At 42.2% G+C, this 15,994-nt stretch overlaps 2 protein-coding genes across 2 annotated transcripts; one reads left to right on the plus strand and one right to left on the minus strand.

Annotated features, from left to right (window-relative positions):
• Positions 1-264: 264 nt before the first annotated feature.
• On the minus strand, positions 265-5,382 carry LOC146261617 (uncharacterized). Its single transcript, XM_084668612.1, has 8 exons — positions 5,111-5,382; positions 3,764-3,846; positions 3,396-3,684; positions 3,184-3,292; positions 2,786-2,973; positions 1,187-2,507; positions 949-1,015; positions 265-465 (listed from the first exon to the last, which is right to left on the minus strand). The coding sequence occupies exons 2-8, from the start codon at positions 3,771-3,773 to the stop codon at positions 296-298; spliced, it is 2,154 nt and encodes a 717-aa protein (XP_084524738.1). The 5' UTR covers positions 3,774-3,846; positions 5,111-5,382; the 3' UTR covers positions 265-295.
• Positions 4,900-15,066, plus strand: LOC146261618 (uncharacterized). Its single transcript, XM_084668746.1, is given in 4 exon segments — positions 4,900-5,010; positions 11,401-11,477; positions 13,290-13,775; positions 14,308-15,066. A coding segment is annotated over 1 exon segment (540 nt). The 5' UTR covers positions 4,900-5,010; positions 11,401-11,477; positions 13,290-13,775; positions 14,308-14,315; the 3' UTR covers positions 14,856-15,066.
• Positions 15,067-15,994: the final 928 nt, after the last annotated feature.

Here is a 15,994-nt window from a genome sequence, read left to right on the forward strand (position 1 = left end):
GGGTGTGTGTGTGGTGGGGGGGTTGTGCGGGGGTGTGGTGTGTGTGTGGTGGGGGGGTTGTGTGGGGGTGTGTGTGTGTGTGTGTGTGTGGTGGAGGGGTTGTGTGGGGGTGGGGTGTGCGTGTGGTGGGGGGGTTGTGTGGGGGTAGGGTGTGTGTGTGTGGTGGGGGGGTTGTGTGGGGGTGGTGTGTGTGTGTGTGGTGGAGGGGTTGTGTGGGGGTGGGGTGTGCGTGTGGTGGGGGGGTTGTGTGGGGGTGGGGTGTGTGTGTGTGGTGGGGGGGTTGTGTGGGGGGGTGTCAAATTGTGCAAGGGAGGATTCTATTCTTCCTCTTGAAGATGTTGCACAGGCCTTTCCTGAAGGAGGAAAAGGCCTTTGCGAACACAGAGCGTTTGGTAGATCCCTCCTGGAGCTGGGAGCCTGCGTCTGACTGGGACCCAGCTGGACACACCGTGTTGGGGGACACAGCTGGACACAGGAGGTAAGAGTTTCAATGAGCTTCTGGTTGTGTGTGTGTGAATGTCTATGCAAATACTGTGTACTTATTAGACACTGTCCAGGGGCCAGTTGCATAAACTTAGTTTAAGACTAGTCTTAGCCTTAGGCTGTCTTAAATTGCCAGGTTAGACTAGTCTAACTAAGCCTGTCTGTTGCATAAATAGTAAGACTGACTTGATTTGAGGTAAAAAAGAAAAGAAAACGTTGACTTGGTTCTGCTTTTCCGCAGAATAAAATTGAATTTTATTAAACAAGTGAGTAGATGACAACATAACTCACTTTGTTGACACTAGCGCCAGTCAGTCAGTCTTACGTTAGTCACTGATAGTAAAGCTTTATGCAACAGGTACATTGAAGAGCGTCTATGGCAAGTCAGACTTAAAGTGACAGTTAAGTCTAAGACTAGGTCTATTTTTATGCAACTGGCCCCAGTATCTATACCAGTGGACTTACGGATGAAGTCCTTGTGTGAAGACGTCTGTGTGATCTCAGGTTGGCCAACCTTAGTCTTCCTGGATTTCTACATTACAGAAATCAAACCAGTTAGGCAGAAGTACTAAATATGCTCTACCTCATTTAAAGACGATTTCAAACAATACAACTGGCAAATAACAAAACAAAGTTTAGATTATAAAAATCTATATTTAGAGTGAAACATAAATCTGGGTGTTAATAACTATTTTGTTTTTACCTTGAAATGCTTGGAAAACTTAAACTTCCATTTATTCTTCTCCTTCTCACAGAGGGCCCTCACTTCCTCTTCCTGTTCCACTGTGGAGGACTGACAGAGGGCCCTCACTTCCTCTTCCTGTTCCAGTGTGGAGGACTGACGGAGGGCCCTCACTTCCTCTTCCTGTTCCAGTGTGGAGGACTGACGGAGGGCCCTCACTTCCTCTTTCTGTTCCAGTGTGGAGGACTGACAGAGGGCCCTCACTTCCTCTTCCTGTTCCAGTGTGGAGGACTGACAGAGGGCCCTCACTTCCTCTTCCTGTTCCAGTGTGGAGGACTGACAGAGGGCCCACACTTCCTCATCCTGTTCCAGTGTGGAGGACTGACGGAGGGCCCTTACTTCCTCTTCCTGTTCCAGTGTGGAGGACTGACAGAGGGCCCTCACTTCCTCTTCCAGTGTGGAGGACTGACAGAGGGCCCTCACTTCCTCTTCCTGTTCCAGTGTGGAGGACTGACAGAGGGCCCTCACTTCCTCTTCCAGTGTGGAGGACTGACGGAGGGCCCTCACTTCCTCTTCCTGTTCCAGTGTGGAGGACTGACGGAGGGCCCTCACTTCCTCTTCCTGTTCCAGTGTGGAGGACTGACAGAGGGCCCTCACTTCCTCTTCCTGGTCCAGTGTGGAGGACTGACAGAGGGCCCTCACTTCCTCTTCCTGTTCCAGTGTGGAGGACTGACAGAGGGCCCTCACTTCTTCTTCCTGTTCCAGTGTGGAGGACTGACAGAGGGCCCTACCATGGTTACCTTGGTGCTCAATCAGCACCGTGTCTGAGAATCTGATCTCCACATCCTGGGTGTCAAGCTGCACCTGCTTGTCGTATGCAGTCATGAAGGTGTGCAGCTGCTCTTGGAGGCTGATGGACAAGTCTCTGCGCATGGCTGGGTCAAGCCAGGGATATGAGGAGGCTAGCAGATGGTAGGACTTCACACTGAGTGAGTCGACCACCTGACTTACGTTATCGCCGCTTCCATCTACGGACTTCTCCAGAAGGTCATTGTCGTCTCCCGTGTCGATACTCGTGCATCTCACGATCGGACAACTGTTGACAACGACTTTGCCGTCGATCGGGGTACCGGGCAGTGTGACCTGTTCAAACTCAAAGGCCTTTGAGCTTTGGGCAGTAGAGGATTTGAAGTGGACTTTGCGAGCTGCTGGCTTCAGTACCTGAAGTGTCTGAGGTGGTCGTTCCTCCGTGCAGCTCTCAAGAAAGGCAGTGACGGAGGCTCTCTCGCTTCCCTCCAAAACCTCTCCTTTCATTTCCCCTTTTCCTTCCGGCTCTTCTTTGCTGGAAATGAAAACAAAATATTTTCCCTGGGCACACAGAACTCCTCACATAAGACAGGCATGTCGCAAGTCTTTTCAGCAACACTGAAAACAAACGTGAAGTAATCTTGTCATAAAATGTTATCTTTCTACCACACAGTCTTCAAAGAACACATTCTTTCATCATCCTTACTTCCCTCCTTACTTATAGGCGAACACTATATGAGTTCATCATTATTCATCCTGACTGTATACAGTCTTCCCCTAGCCTTCGTCCCTCTTTCCCTTATTCCTGCTCACATCATCACGGGTGTCTTTAAAAATCTCCTTGTCTCCTCATCCATGGTCCTGATGCGCTCTGTGTCGTACTCAACACGTCTACAAAGGACCTGGTAATCTCGAGAGACCTTTCGCAGTAGCCCGCGTAGTCCACATTGGATGGCCTTTATGCCCAGTGACTTGTGACAGTCAGGCATGGCAGAAGACTTCTACAAGAGAGGAACACATTGTAGATCTGTGATATCTAGACTGTACAGTCGTGTAGGCAACAAGAGGTGGGGTGGCTACCTCTATGATTGATGACAAAAATCGATGTTTTAAATGGTGAGTAAGAGGGTTTGAAAATGCCTTTGACAAAACCAAAGCCACATGAGCTCCCAAGACTCTAACAAACCACAACTTTGGAGAAAGGCACTCACTAATACTATGCACGGGCACTTAGTCAGTTTAAGAATTCCTTGTACTCCGAGTTTCTTCTCCAATATTTCCTGTCTCCAGGCCGTGTAGTGGTCCTGCTTGTTCAACAGCCTGAGAGAGAGAGAGAGAGAGAGAGAGAGAGAGAGAGAGAGTTGTTTGCATGTCACCGGATCTAAACATTGTGTAAACAAAGTCTGCTAACTAGCATACTCACAGAAGGACAGGTTTCCTTATCACATGACGGTGTTTGAGTGTTCCCCTGAAGACTTTTGTGCTCTGCCGAGGCCGAAAGCCTTCGGCAGAGTCCACCACAAACAGCAGGCCATGGCACCGGGGGTAATAGTCTTCCCACAGGGTCCTGAGACCAGGATCCCCGGGCAGGTCCAGCAGGGTCACCTGGTAGCCTGCCACAGGCATCTCTACCCCAGAGACACCGGAAGAGTCCATCTCTACCCCAGAGACACCAGCCGAGGCTCTCTGTCTCTGCTCTTCTGGTGTGCGACCTGCAGGACAAACCCAAAAGTCAGTCAGCACTGGTGCTCTTTACACATGCTGGAGGAGACTGTCAGTCAGTTTACTAACCTGTAATCATTCGGAGTAATGACGTCTTTCCCGCTCCATCAAGTCCAACCACTAACAAAGTGACTTTCTTCTTTTGACACGACCTAAACAATTTATAAAAGAAAAAAGTTATGTATATCATAACAATAGGCCAAAGTGGTGAAATTAAAACACATTTGGGACCTATTATTGACCAATCAAGCTCTCCAACGTTCCTCACCCCATTATCGATCAAGACCGTTTTTTTCTGTTCATTTGTTAAAGAAGATTTTGCTGCAGCAATGATCGAAAGTAACTCATCGAATTCACACCTCATATTGCATGTATACCAAACTGCAGCTTCAAATTTTGACATTTAAATTCATAAACAAGCTCTCAAACCATAAGTGTAGGATAGTAGAATAGTCTTCTGTACTATTGGAGAAGACTATTCTACAGGAGGACAATGGTACTTAGGAATGATTGGCTGGACCTGATGTTAGTTTCCTCCAGGATCACAATGATTCTTATTGAGAGACTTGTTGCTCTTGTTGGTTAGTTGTAATTGACTTAATTATTGTCAGGCATGAAAACGGGTAAGGGGTGAAAAAGGTGAGAAGGATATTACCCCTCTAAGGGGGTCCGGGTGCATGCTCCCCCATAAGAAAAATTAAAATATTCCATATTTTAAAGCATCAATCTGATGCACTTTTTTGCCAACCTGGGGAGAGCTGGAGAAACGTAACTTAAGCCATGAGACTCCTTACTAAGTATTATGCAAGCCATTTGATGCCAGCCTGTCACTGGGTCTAAAATTTACTGTATATGAGGCACAATGTGGTAAGGGCACCACAAATGGCTTAATGCATAACCCCCACAAGAGATGGTGGACATGCTGTAACTTAACTCGTCTACTCTTCCATCATGATTGACAGCCAATACAAGTACCAGCGTACTTTGAAGTCAAAATGCGTATCCGCTACACAAATTGCGTACAGGTTGGCAGGTCTGCTTATTGATAAAACGGCAGGGACGGACTGGGACTAAAAATAGGCCTTGGAATTTGATCCAGACCGGCCTACCAGAACCGGTCCCGTTTACGCCACCACAGAGAGCGCCCTGCTAAAGCGTGCACATTCTGTGCCTGATGTGATGCTAGTTAGGGACTTATGGTTAATGCGAGCGCGCGAGCTAATTTTCTGGGCTGATTTGAGCGAAAAATTGTTTTTGGAGCTTGAAACAAACAAACATAGCCGTTTGTCCAATTTGTAAAACGTTGTCTAGTGAAGGTAATTACGTTTACGTTTCTTAGCCTGGTTTTCCATCTTTAAATTGTCTCAAATTAGCTTTCTATCTGTCAGTGTCATGTTGTGTGTAGGCGGTACATACGTTCATTTGGAATTTTCCAACGGAGCTTTAGCTAGCTGGCTAACGTTGCGTTCTCTCCTGCTGTGTTCAATGACTCAATTCATCAAGCTGTAGCTAACGTTAGCTAAATCTATGTCAACAGAGCTCCTGGGTAACTTAACTTAGATATACCAGAAAATATAAAAATTATTGAAACCATCATTCACCGAGACCAGGTGCTTTCAGCTTCTGATGGTGGTTTGCACTGGTGATGCAAGGATCTTCGCGTTAATATGTCCATGCACTCGCGCTCCCTTCTGACACACGCACCTGTTTGCGGTTCACTGAATATATATACCCCACCCCCCACCCCCCCAAAAAAACAATTTTTCATCGAATCTACACGATTCACGTTGGTCACCCGTTTTGGTTTCAAAACGGCGAATTTCGCCGAAAGGTGAGGGATTTTCATGTCTGTATTGTACTTGCTGTGAAATATATTATTGTTGCTTGCTTTTTCCACAGGTACACTCTTGCACTTTTGAGGTTCATGCTGTTTAATTGTAACTTGTCTAACTACATGCTCTTGTAGGGGGGTAAATATTGTCCAAACAACCAAAACTAATTCCCCTATGGTTTAAAAGAAGATGGGAAAATGAACAGTGTATTAGCATGAACCAAATAATGCCAATACCAATAGAATTCCAGGTATTTGACTCTATGGGTTAAATCAGAGCATGAAATACGCATTTAATAACTTTGCAAATGAATGAAATCAATTACAAGGCAAACATGTTACAATATGAAAGCTTTCAATCTTACCTACTCTACCATGATCATTGTAAATCAGAGAGAAAGCAAGAGGTGAGCAAGGAGTAGGACAGTAGGACAAGGGAGAACTGAGGAGAAGGTCTCAGTAGGATGGATTGAGACCTCTCAGAAGGTCTCAATCCAAAGAACAATGCATTACAAATCCCTTTATACACAAGAACAACCAATCAGGCCACATCTTGAATGGGGTGTGAGAGCCATCAAGTTGAGACCGTCGAGAAACTCCAGACTTTAGCATATGAGAGGTGGGGGCAGGTTTGACACCCAGCCGTACACTCTTATGGTTCTTTCCTTTTGGACTTATTTGGTTTTCACAATGTATGTTTCATGTTTGCAACATGCTTCTGCTGGATGCGCTTCCTGTTGGGCCATTTGGGCCGGAGATTCTTCTCCAGGGTGGGTAGAGTCGTTCTGATCTTTCTACCCATGAAGAGCTCCGCAGGAATGGGCCCTGTAGTCAAGCATGGTGTTGACCTGTAGCACATTAGGGAAAGCCACGGGTCATCTTGTCTAAGGATCCTCTTGGCTGTTTGCACTGGTCTCTCCGCATGACCATTGCCTTGAGGGTTATGTGGACTGGAGGTCATATGCTTAAAGTCCAACTGTCTTGCCAGCTCCTGGAACTCCACACTAGAAAATTGTGACCCATTGTCACTGCCAACTTAGTCCACAATTCCAAAGTGGGCGAATGTTGCCTTCAGCTCCTGGATAACTAGGGCAGTTGTTGTGGTGGGTAGGTAACTCTATGAACCTTGAATAATAGTCTGATATGACCAGATCATTCTGCTTGTGTTCACACACGTCCAGTGCAACCCTCTTCCATGGCCGGTCAGGCAGAGGTGTTGAGATAAAGGGTCCTTCTGCGGTGCCCACATGACATTGCCACCCACTGCCACTTTTATATCAGAAGAGATTCCTGGCCACTATACTGAGGCATTGGCCCTTTCCCTGAACTTTGTCAGGGGGCCTGAGAGAAGGGGGCCTGGTACCCTTCATGTATTATTTCAAGAATGTATTCTCTAAAGGACTGTGGTCCAACCATGCAGCTTCCCCAAGTGACAATACCATCATACTCGGACAGTTCACCTCTGACAGAGAGAAACTCCCTAACTGAGCTGAGGGTCTTACTTATGTGCACTGGCCACCCAGACTTGATGAGCTTGATCACAGCCTGAAGCTTTCTATCCGCTGCTGTGGCCGCCCTGATACAGTCCATTTCCCCCTGAGTTGCAGGCATGCCCTGCATGATAGCCGCAACATAGCACTCAACATCTGTGTGTGTGTGTCTCTTTTAGAGTGTCTTTCTGTGGACTCTGTGACAGTGTGTCGGCTACTACTAAAGTTTTTCCTGCGGCATGTTCCGCAGTCGGCTTGAATCTTCTGAGATGCACCAGCAGTCTTTGGCAGCGCAGTGGGACATTGTCAAAGGTCCTTGCTGTTGATAAGAGGTACCAGTGGCTTGTGATCTGTCAGACGTTTGAAGTCATCCAGGCCGTAGAGGTATTTCTCACACCTCTCTCAGGCCCCGCCACACACTCTTTCTCGATCTGTGCGTATCGCGTCACTGCCTCTGTGAGTCTCCGGAGCGATAAGCACGTCCCCATTCTTCTTAAGGACTGGCACCATTGGTGCACACCAATCTGTTGGGTTGGTCATTCGCTGTAAGATATCATTGTCCTCCATCTGTTTCAGTTCCTCCTTAACTTTCTGCATCCGTGGTAGGGGAACCCTTCGTGCTGTGTGCATTGCATGGCTGTGTGTTCTCTTTTAACAGAGTTCTCACTGGCTCTGTTTTCAGTGTGCCATTATCTCAATGCCTCATGGTCGTGTTGTAAGTAGTTGTTTTTTGAAATGCAGCGTTTTTATAAATGTTTTGTTAATGTCGTTGTGTTGTGTGCCAATGTTTTTGTGTTTTCAACTTTCGTTAGCTTCGCTAATGTTTTGGGTTGTGCACACGTGGGCCACCGTAGTAATCCCTTACTTTACTCGTTATTCGAAAAAAGTTACAAAAAGTTGAAACAGTTACGAAAATTACAGTATAAAGCGTTACTTCTAACGCGCCAAATACTTCTAACATAAGTACATAATTTACACACTAGAGATTTTGATTATTTATAGAGTATGATAAATAGATTGATTGTCATTCGACAGTACAGAGTAAGTGCACATAAGAACGAAATGTTGTTCTACTGGCTCTTAGTGCTCTAACAAAAAATAAAAACAAAACAGTACTCTTGTGCGGAGTGAATAAAGATAAAGGCAGATAAATACCATATTATAAAATATGAATATTGCACATAATAAATATGGGTATTACATATATAAAAAATACAACATATAAATACAAAAACCCTTACAAACAGCGGCATACAAGACCAATATTGCATACAGGTTTGTTATATATATATATTTTTATGACATTTAATGTATAATATAATAGTGTAATATAATAGTATATATATATATATATATATATATATATATATATACTATTATATATATATATATATATACTATTATATATATATATATATATACTATTATATATATATACTATTATATATATATATATACTATTATATATATATATATATATATATATATATATACTATTATATATATATATATATATACTATTATATATATATATATATACTATTATATATATATATATATACTATTATATTATCACTGTGTTTAATCGCAATTCAGTTCCACTTTAAGGTACAAAAGCTGTGACAAAGTTATTTTACTTAAGCTATCTACATTTTCGTCAAATTCCTGACGAATGAGTCGAGAGCTAGCAGGGATACGCTAAACTTGAATGTAGTAGCTTTCATCTAACAATGAAAGCTAGGACAGCATCTCCTTACCTGTCGTCAGGTAGACTGCTGCACCCGGCTCGTGCTACGCTCGGCCTACTCTGTAGATCAAACATGTAGATGGGTAGGATCTTAGTGATATCAGCAACCTGAGCACCCTGGTTCAGTCCTGTCTTGTGCTTTAGGTCTTCTTTAATCCATGTTCCACCAATGAATCGTCTATCAGTAAGTCAAATCGAGTTTCAAAACGATACTGATCTCCGACGCTGAACTGACAGAATTTATAGACTTGAACGCCATTATGACGTCATAGAACACGTCGATCCAGACTGGTGAATCGGGACAAGCTTGTTGCTAAAAAAAAACTTTATGACATCATAGTAAATGAGCTTGTTTTGACGGAATACGACGACCGTGTGGTGTACCTGCTGGCTGAATACACTGGGGATATAACTACAACCTACATATATTACCATGGGCGTCGCCGCAATGTAACTTGGGGGAGGTCAAGTAGTTTGGACCCCCCCACATTTGCGATCAAAATATTAGTGCATAACTGGTCTACTAGTCCAGCGATCTTTCCATTGCTTCACAATCAAATCCGTTCCACTGTATCAGTAGGGAGAATACCCATAGCAATAAAATTCCACTCCACGTTTTCTAGACAAACGGCATCACCCATGCAGATTCAACTCCCATACTCATTGATCGACGCATGGCGCTTGCAGCTAGCACTTCAGACATGACTGTTCCACAGACGAGATGGATATAATGAGGTTTTTTTTGAGAAAGAGGAAAATAAGTCAGAGTTGCCCATGTTTTCCCTTCAATGGCCAAAGCACCCTTATGAGACATTCTCTGACTATAATAGCATTAGTTAGCGTTAAGTCACAAATATCCTTCTGCAAACATTAGGATTATAGCTAGCTAGATAAGCAAGCTTTGTACCTACATCTAGCACTAGGCAATAGCATACTTTATTTACCCATTATAAGTGGAACAGAATTTGTTGATTTGTTAATCTGTGTCTGAAATATGTTGTGCTTTTGGCTGTGTTCTAGCTTGACGTTGTCATACTCATAATTCTAGTCAGAATATGAGTCTGAGAACTCTCCGTTGGGCTTTGACTACGGGGCGTGTTTCAAACGAGCCTGGAAAACAAATGCCTCTTCGCTCAATTGGATAGACCTACAACCAATCAGAGCAACGTAATATGTTCTTTGTTTAAAACGAATTCAACTTAAGCGCTCTTTTGTGACTGATTGTGGGTGATTACATTACTGTTGATCATCTGTCCATCATCTATAAAGCCCGCCCTGGCAATTTCATTGGTACACCCAGATTCTGGTTTTCTGTAGTTGTTCCCCAATATGAGTAGCCTGGTCTTAACCAGACCCTCGTACATTACATTTGTACAGATTGGTTTAGGTTGGCTGAGGGGCAGTTCTATGGGCGTATGTGAAGCCCTCTGTGACATGCTTGCGTGTAAAAAAGGCTATACAAATACATTTGATTTGATTTGATACAGAGGGTCTGGGATCTCTCCATTGACAAACGTTAACGTCCTAGAAGGCGGGTCCTCTGTTGAAGTTTAAAACTATTGGATCCGCCCAGAGCCACTCTGATTTTCCATAACCAATCGCAAGCGCCAACTCCTTCACCACTACTGTAACGAAGCTAGCTGCCGTAGCTGGAAAATCAAACTTTTCCCGAACCCCGTGGGGAGGAGGGCCACAACATCATGGCCACCAACAAAACTCAGCAAGGAATGTTCTTGCTCCGGCTTTAACCTATGGATATTCGGCAGCGTTGCCACAACCGCAGAATAGTTTTGCTCGCATGTTTCTCCGCCGCCATTACTGAACTATTCAAACTAGCGCACGACATTAACGTCATCGTTCTCAGCCACTCCCTCTGTTCGCTGATTGGACCTACAAAAAATGTGTTTCTAGAAACCGACTTCAGAGCCTAGCTCCCAGACCTACTGAAGCGAAATCCAAATTGAGCGGAAGTACGTAGGAGGGCAGAGCCAGGCTACAATATGAAACCCTCCAGACCCAACTTTCCGACCAAGAAAGAAAAACCCTGTATTTCAGAATTGTCTTCCAAATTAAACAAGGTTGCTCAACTTGTAATTTTGGCTATTCTTAGCATTTCATTACTATATGTTAGTCTGTAACATGAAGGCAAAACTGATTCAACCATTAAAACCATATATCTTCTGAAAGCTTATACCCTCAGGATGTCATCTAATGAGACAAGAGACACGTCCTTCTTTCCATATTAGTATGCTGCCCATGCATAATAAATTCGGTATTGGTAAATGGAGTATAAGGCTGATACTTTTTTGGGCTGTGCCATTTAGGAAAACTAATTCAACCACCTAACCCATGTATTTTCTGAAAGCTTACATCCTAAGGATGTGATCTGTGGAAAAGACTACAGGTTTGAACACACATTTGACCATTTCTGAACTGTCCAGTCATGCTTTAGGGAGATGCTAATTTGTTATGTAGCCTACATAATTATTAGGCTTCTAAACCTATACCAATTGTGAATTTGATACGCTGATAAGATGATTTACATCTTAGAAATCTTCATATGAACAATCTACATTAAGCTTATGTCAATTATCAATATGAAAGAATGCTCAATGCATCTCCATGTCTCCTGATATAGCCTAGGTGGTTGAGATTGAGAATGAGTCAGAGGCAGGGGCAGCATGCAGGGACAGTGGAGACAGCTCTGTTGCTGAGGTGAGTGCTGAAAGGTGACAGGTAGTTGAAGATGTCCCATTGCTTATTGGGAAGTTTAGTTTTCAAAATATTTATACGTCCAGCCCCTCAGTATATGTATAACAACTATGGTAGTAATAGTTGTGGTAAATGCACCAGAATGCGGGAAATTGCATCTACATCTTAAAAAAAATTCTGGCGGAGAAACCCCCAGACCCCCCAGCAAAATGTGTCCCCCCCACTTTCAAAATGCTGCTGACGCCCATGGTGCCAAGGCTCTGTGGTGTTTAAATAGTAGCCAATTAACACTTGCAACTCGGTGTCGTGATGGTTTTTTAAAAATTCAGAAGGTCGTAAAAAAAGGTATTAAAAGGTATTCAATTGAACTTAAGGATTGCTGTATGTACCCTGAAAAAAACATGTTTTGGATTCAACACATGGTTGTATGTTCAAGTTCAAGTCCAAGTTCAAGTCTTTTATTGTCAGATGCACAGAACAACACAGGGTCAGACTGGGCACTGACAAGACAATGCAAAGCAACCTTGCATAACTTAACATATAAGTACATGTGCGGTATGTGGGGTAATACACAGGTTAATTCATGGAGTAATACACAGGGAATGTGCAAGACAATAGCAACACAGGTGACACACCAGGGGGTATTCCAGAAAGCAGGTTGAACGACATACCCGGGTAAGTTAACTCCTCATATGACAGCCAGTGTTGTAGCAACATTGCCAGGAAATTGCTGCAACATTGTGTGTCAGCTGCAGAGTTAACTTACCCGATTATGTCGCATAACCAGCTTTCTGAAATAACCCTGTGGCAATTAATAAGTACCTTATGAAACAACAACAAGAATCTAGCTCTTTGTGTAACCATCCATGACAATTCCAGTTCAAATCAAGTAATCTCACATTTTGACTATTGAGTCTTCTGTGAAGGACTCATTGTGTGTGTGGTTTCAGATTATCATAAACATTAATTAATCATTGGTTTAAATGTTTTTAAAAAAAAATATATTTCCGAGGAAAGAACTGTATGTGGATTACTTTCAGTTTCATTTCTTTGCCACTGTCTATGGCAGTCCCGCCTTCTTAGGTTTCACTGAGATCTGAAGTAGGAAAGATAAGAAAATGATAATAACAAATATTTCTTATGAGAAAGTTGACTTGGTGTTACACACTATCATAGGACTCCAAGTAATATATTTTCATCCAAAACACCATAATTTATGTCATGAACTACTCAAACTGTAAAAAAAATTCATGTCTGTACATTGAATTTGTAGAAGTATTATAACTTCCCCTTATAGGCTAGTATGTGTGTTGTGTCACATGAAGTAATAGGAGTAGGAGATTAGAACTACATGTGGTAATGTCGTTTCTGGTATCAAGATAATTGGTCCAACAGTTTGGTCTTCAGGACCGGTCAATATTGGGTTTTGTAGTCCTCATGTGGCTTTAAGACTGACACACATTTACAAAACACAATTTGGCTAGCTAACCACCAAATGTGACACGAGGCTGTCCACGATTTGTATACCACCCAACTAACCAATCAGCATTTAGAAAAAAATATCCATAGTTATAATACAACATAAGGCATATGTCTGACCTGTTTCAATTTGTTGTCAACAGTTGTTGTCCTCCAGTTGCAGCTCTAAAGCGTCAACATCCTCTAATGTAGAGAAGGTCAAACTAACATTTTAAGGCAAACTAATGCCACCAGTGTTGTCTTTGTCTACATTGAAATGCTGCTCAAATTTTGGAGAGTTACAGTGACAAGGTAAAAGATTATTTGTATTTATTGTATTTACATGTGCTCTTATAGGGACACAAGCATGTTGTCGCTGTGAAGGCAGAACAACAGCAAGAAAGTGGACTCTAGACTTTCAAACACAAGAACGTGTTCTTCTTGAACTTTTTTGTCAAAAGGTTTGACTATTACAATAAGTGCATTCTGAATTTAAGATAGAGGTTTGCACCAAAATAAATAAACTGTGAATTTTGTTAACCTGTTATTTCTGTTAAGTCTTCATCTTTCTAGATCACTCTCTCTTTATGTATTTTGTGTGTTTCCAAGAGACCTCTGGAAATGGAAATATAACTGTAAGAGTTTCATTTCCTCGACATTGTCCATGGTAGTCCCACCCTCTGTGGTATAAAAAGATAAAACTTGGATGGATGATTCACAGCTGGACAATTCTCATTCTACATCTCATTATTCACATAACCAACAAGAGAAGGCAAGATTGGTTGTGTAGTATTGTACTGATCACCGGAAGAGAATAATTATATCCAAAACGACAACATCAAGGTATGGAAATTTGAGACACTGAATGATGTACTGTAGCACTAGTATGATTACTGTTCATCTTATTTTGTGTTAATTGTTTGTGTTCTTTCAATGGATAACTTGCTGGCCCTATACACCAGACTGTCATAAAAACTGCAGGTACAATGTTTAGTGGGCCATACCTAAAATTTTCTTTTTATTAGTTTGAATGTCAATTCCAATCACTTATCGAGTTACACACAAGATATTTACAAAACATTTTTTTTAAATTGTATAAATGCAAATAGTTTCATTTAATATACTGTATATCGTCTATTAGTCTTTATAGGGTAAAATGTGTTGATTACAGTTTGTTATCAAGAGCAATGATCAAATACGTGTTGCTATCCACTACTAGGTCAATGTCCATGGTAAGGTAAACTCTGTTGTCTTGCACGAAAAGTTGTCTTGGGTTCCAAGCCATTGCATCACACAATACACTTGCCAACAAATATCCCTATGCACACAAATACATAGATCCTACATAATCTGCTCTTTGTCTCTCTGTCTTTAGGAGGAACAATGATTCAAACTCTAAACAACATGGCAGAGCTGAAGCAGTCTGGGTTTGGCCGTCCCTCACCCCGTCATGGGCTGCAGCTGCTCTACTGGTTTGCTAAAGACTACATCACGTTTAGCAACAATGAGATTGTGGTCAAGGTCCATCCCAAGTGGGGTGTGATGTGTGATGTGTGATGAGAGTGTGATGACAACATCTGCATCAAGCTGCTGCCTGAGGAGAATTACCCATACTTTGAGGTGGGCAACCTGCACCTTCCAGCATCCAGCTCTCTGCCTCACTACGTCAGGAAGAACTACGGTCACTACCAGGATGGCAACAACAAGGATCGCATAATCATAAGCATGCGACCAGGCCTGCAGGTGCATAAAATCTATGTGACGGAGCATGAAGACCAAAAGAGGTTTGATCCTGACCACACCTATCGCATCAACAGAGATCTGCTCATGGCTATTTGTAACTTATCTCTGGATGACTTCCTGAAACAAGCTGGTTATTTTACTGAAACTAAAGGGTTATGGGACTACTGTACTATATTGTAGGCCACTAATGCCACAAGATGAAGATACTGACATGCTATTGGTCTAGGCTGGGCAGCCATATATAAAGGCATAACCTAAAGAGCGATTAAAATACAAAAATATTTAACGCTTAGTTCTCTCGCTTTCTTAAGACCTATCTATGTATCAGTTTTAAATGTATCGCAATTTTTTTGTATTACTTTTTAATTATCATTAAATATATATATATATATATATATCACAAGCTGTTTCAATTTAACTCACAAAATTACATTATTCGTTTTCCCTTAAAATACATACCAGAATCTCGTAGTTGTGTTATTCAATTTTTGTTACATAAATTCAATGTATTCCCTCTAATTCATTTCACATGAGCATTCAATTGTTGGAAATGTCTTTATTTATTTTTTAAGAAATTTACAATTTTTTTACGTTGATGAGGCAGGTTATAAAATCTTTTAAAATTCTGTTTCAAAGTTCTGATTTGTGTTCTCCGATCAATTTGCTGCAACAATAAATAAAACGTACACATTTTTAACTCTGATATTTAACCTTGCTATTTGGCATAAACAAATTGGATTGAAGTTTTTTTATGTTTTACTGTGCATTTCCTCACTTTGTGTCCCCTTTGAGAAATTGAGGTGTTTTAGCAGGCAAGTTTAAATAAAACAATAAAAAGAAAGACGTTATGATTGAACATTAAAGCGCATAATCCTCTACCGATAGCCTGATGTTGTCATACTCATAATTGTAGTCAGAATATGAGTCTGAGAACTCTCCGTTGGGCTGTGAGTACGGGGCGTGTTTCAACTGAACTCGTAAAAAAAATGCCTCTTCGCTCAGTTGGATATACCTACAACCAATCAGAGCAACGTAGTATGTTGTTTGTTGAAAGCAAATTCAACCCAAGCGCTCTTTGGTGACGTGGTTGATTAAGTTACTGTTGATCCTCTGTCCATCATCGTATAAAGCCCGCCCTGACCATTTGACTGGTCCGAAAAGCTCCTGTTCGGATATAGTTTTTCCCCAAACAAGCTACCCCAGACCTAGCCTGGCTGCCAGCCCAACTTATCCCCGCCCACTAAAAAATTTGGTCGGGAAGTTGGGTCTGTAGTAGCCTGGCTGCCAGCCCAACTTAGCCCCGCCCACAAAAAAATAAT

This window comes from Hypomesus nipponensis, chromosome 12, assembly GCF_054491055.1.
Source record: "Hypomesus nipponensis isolate SF chromosome 12, ASM5449105v1, whole genome shotgun sequence".
NCBI classification, from domain to species: domain Eukaryota; kingdom Metazoa; phylum Chordata; class Actinopteri; order Osmeriformes; family Osmeridae; genus Hypomesus; species Hypomesus nipponensis.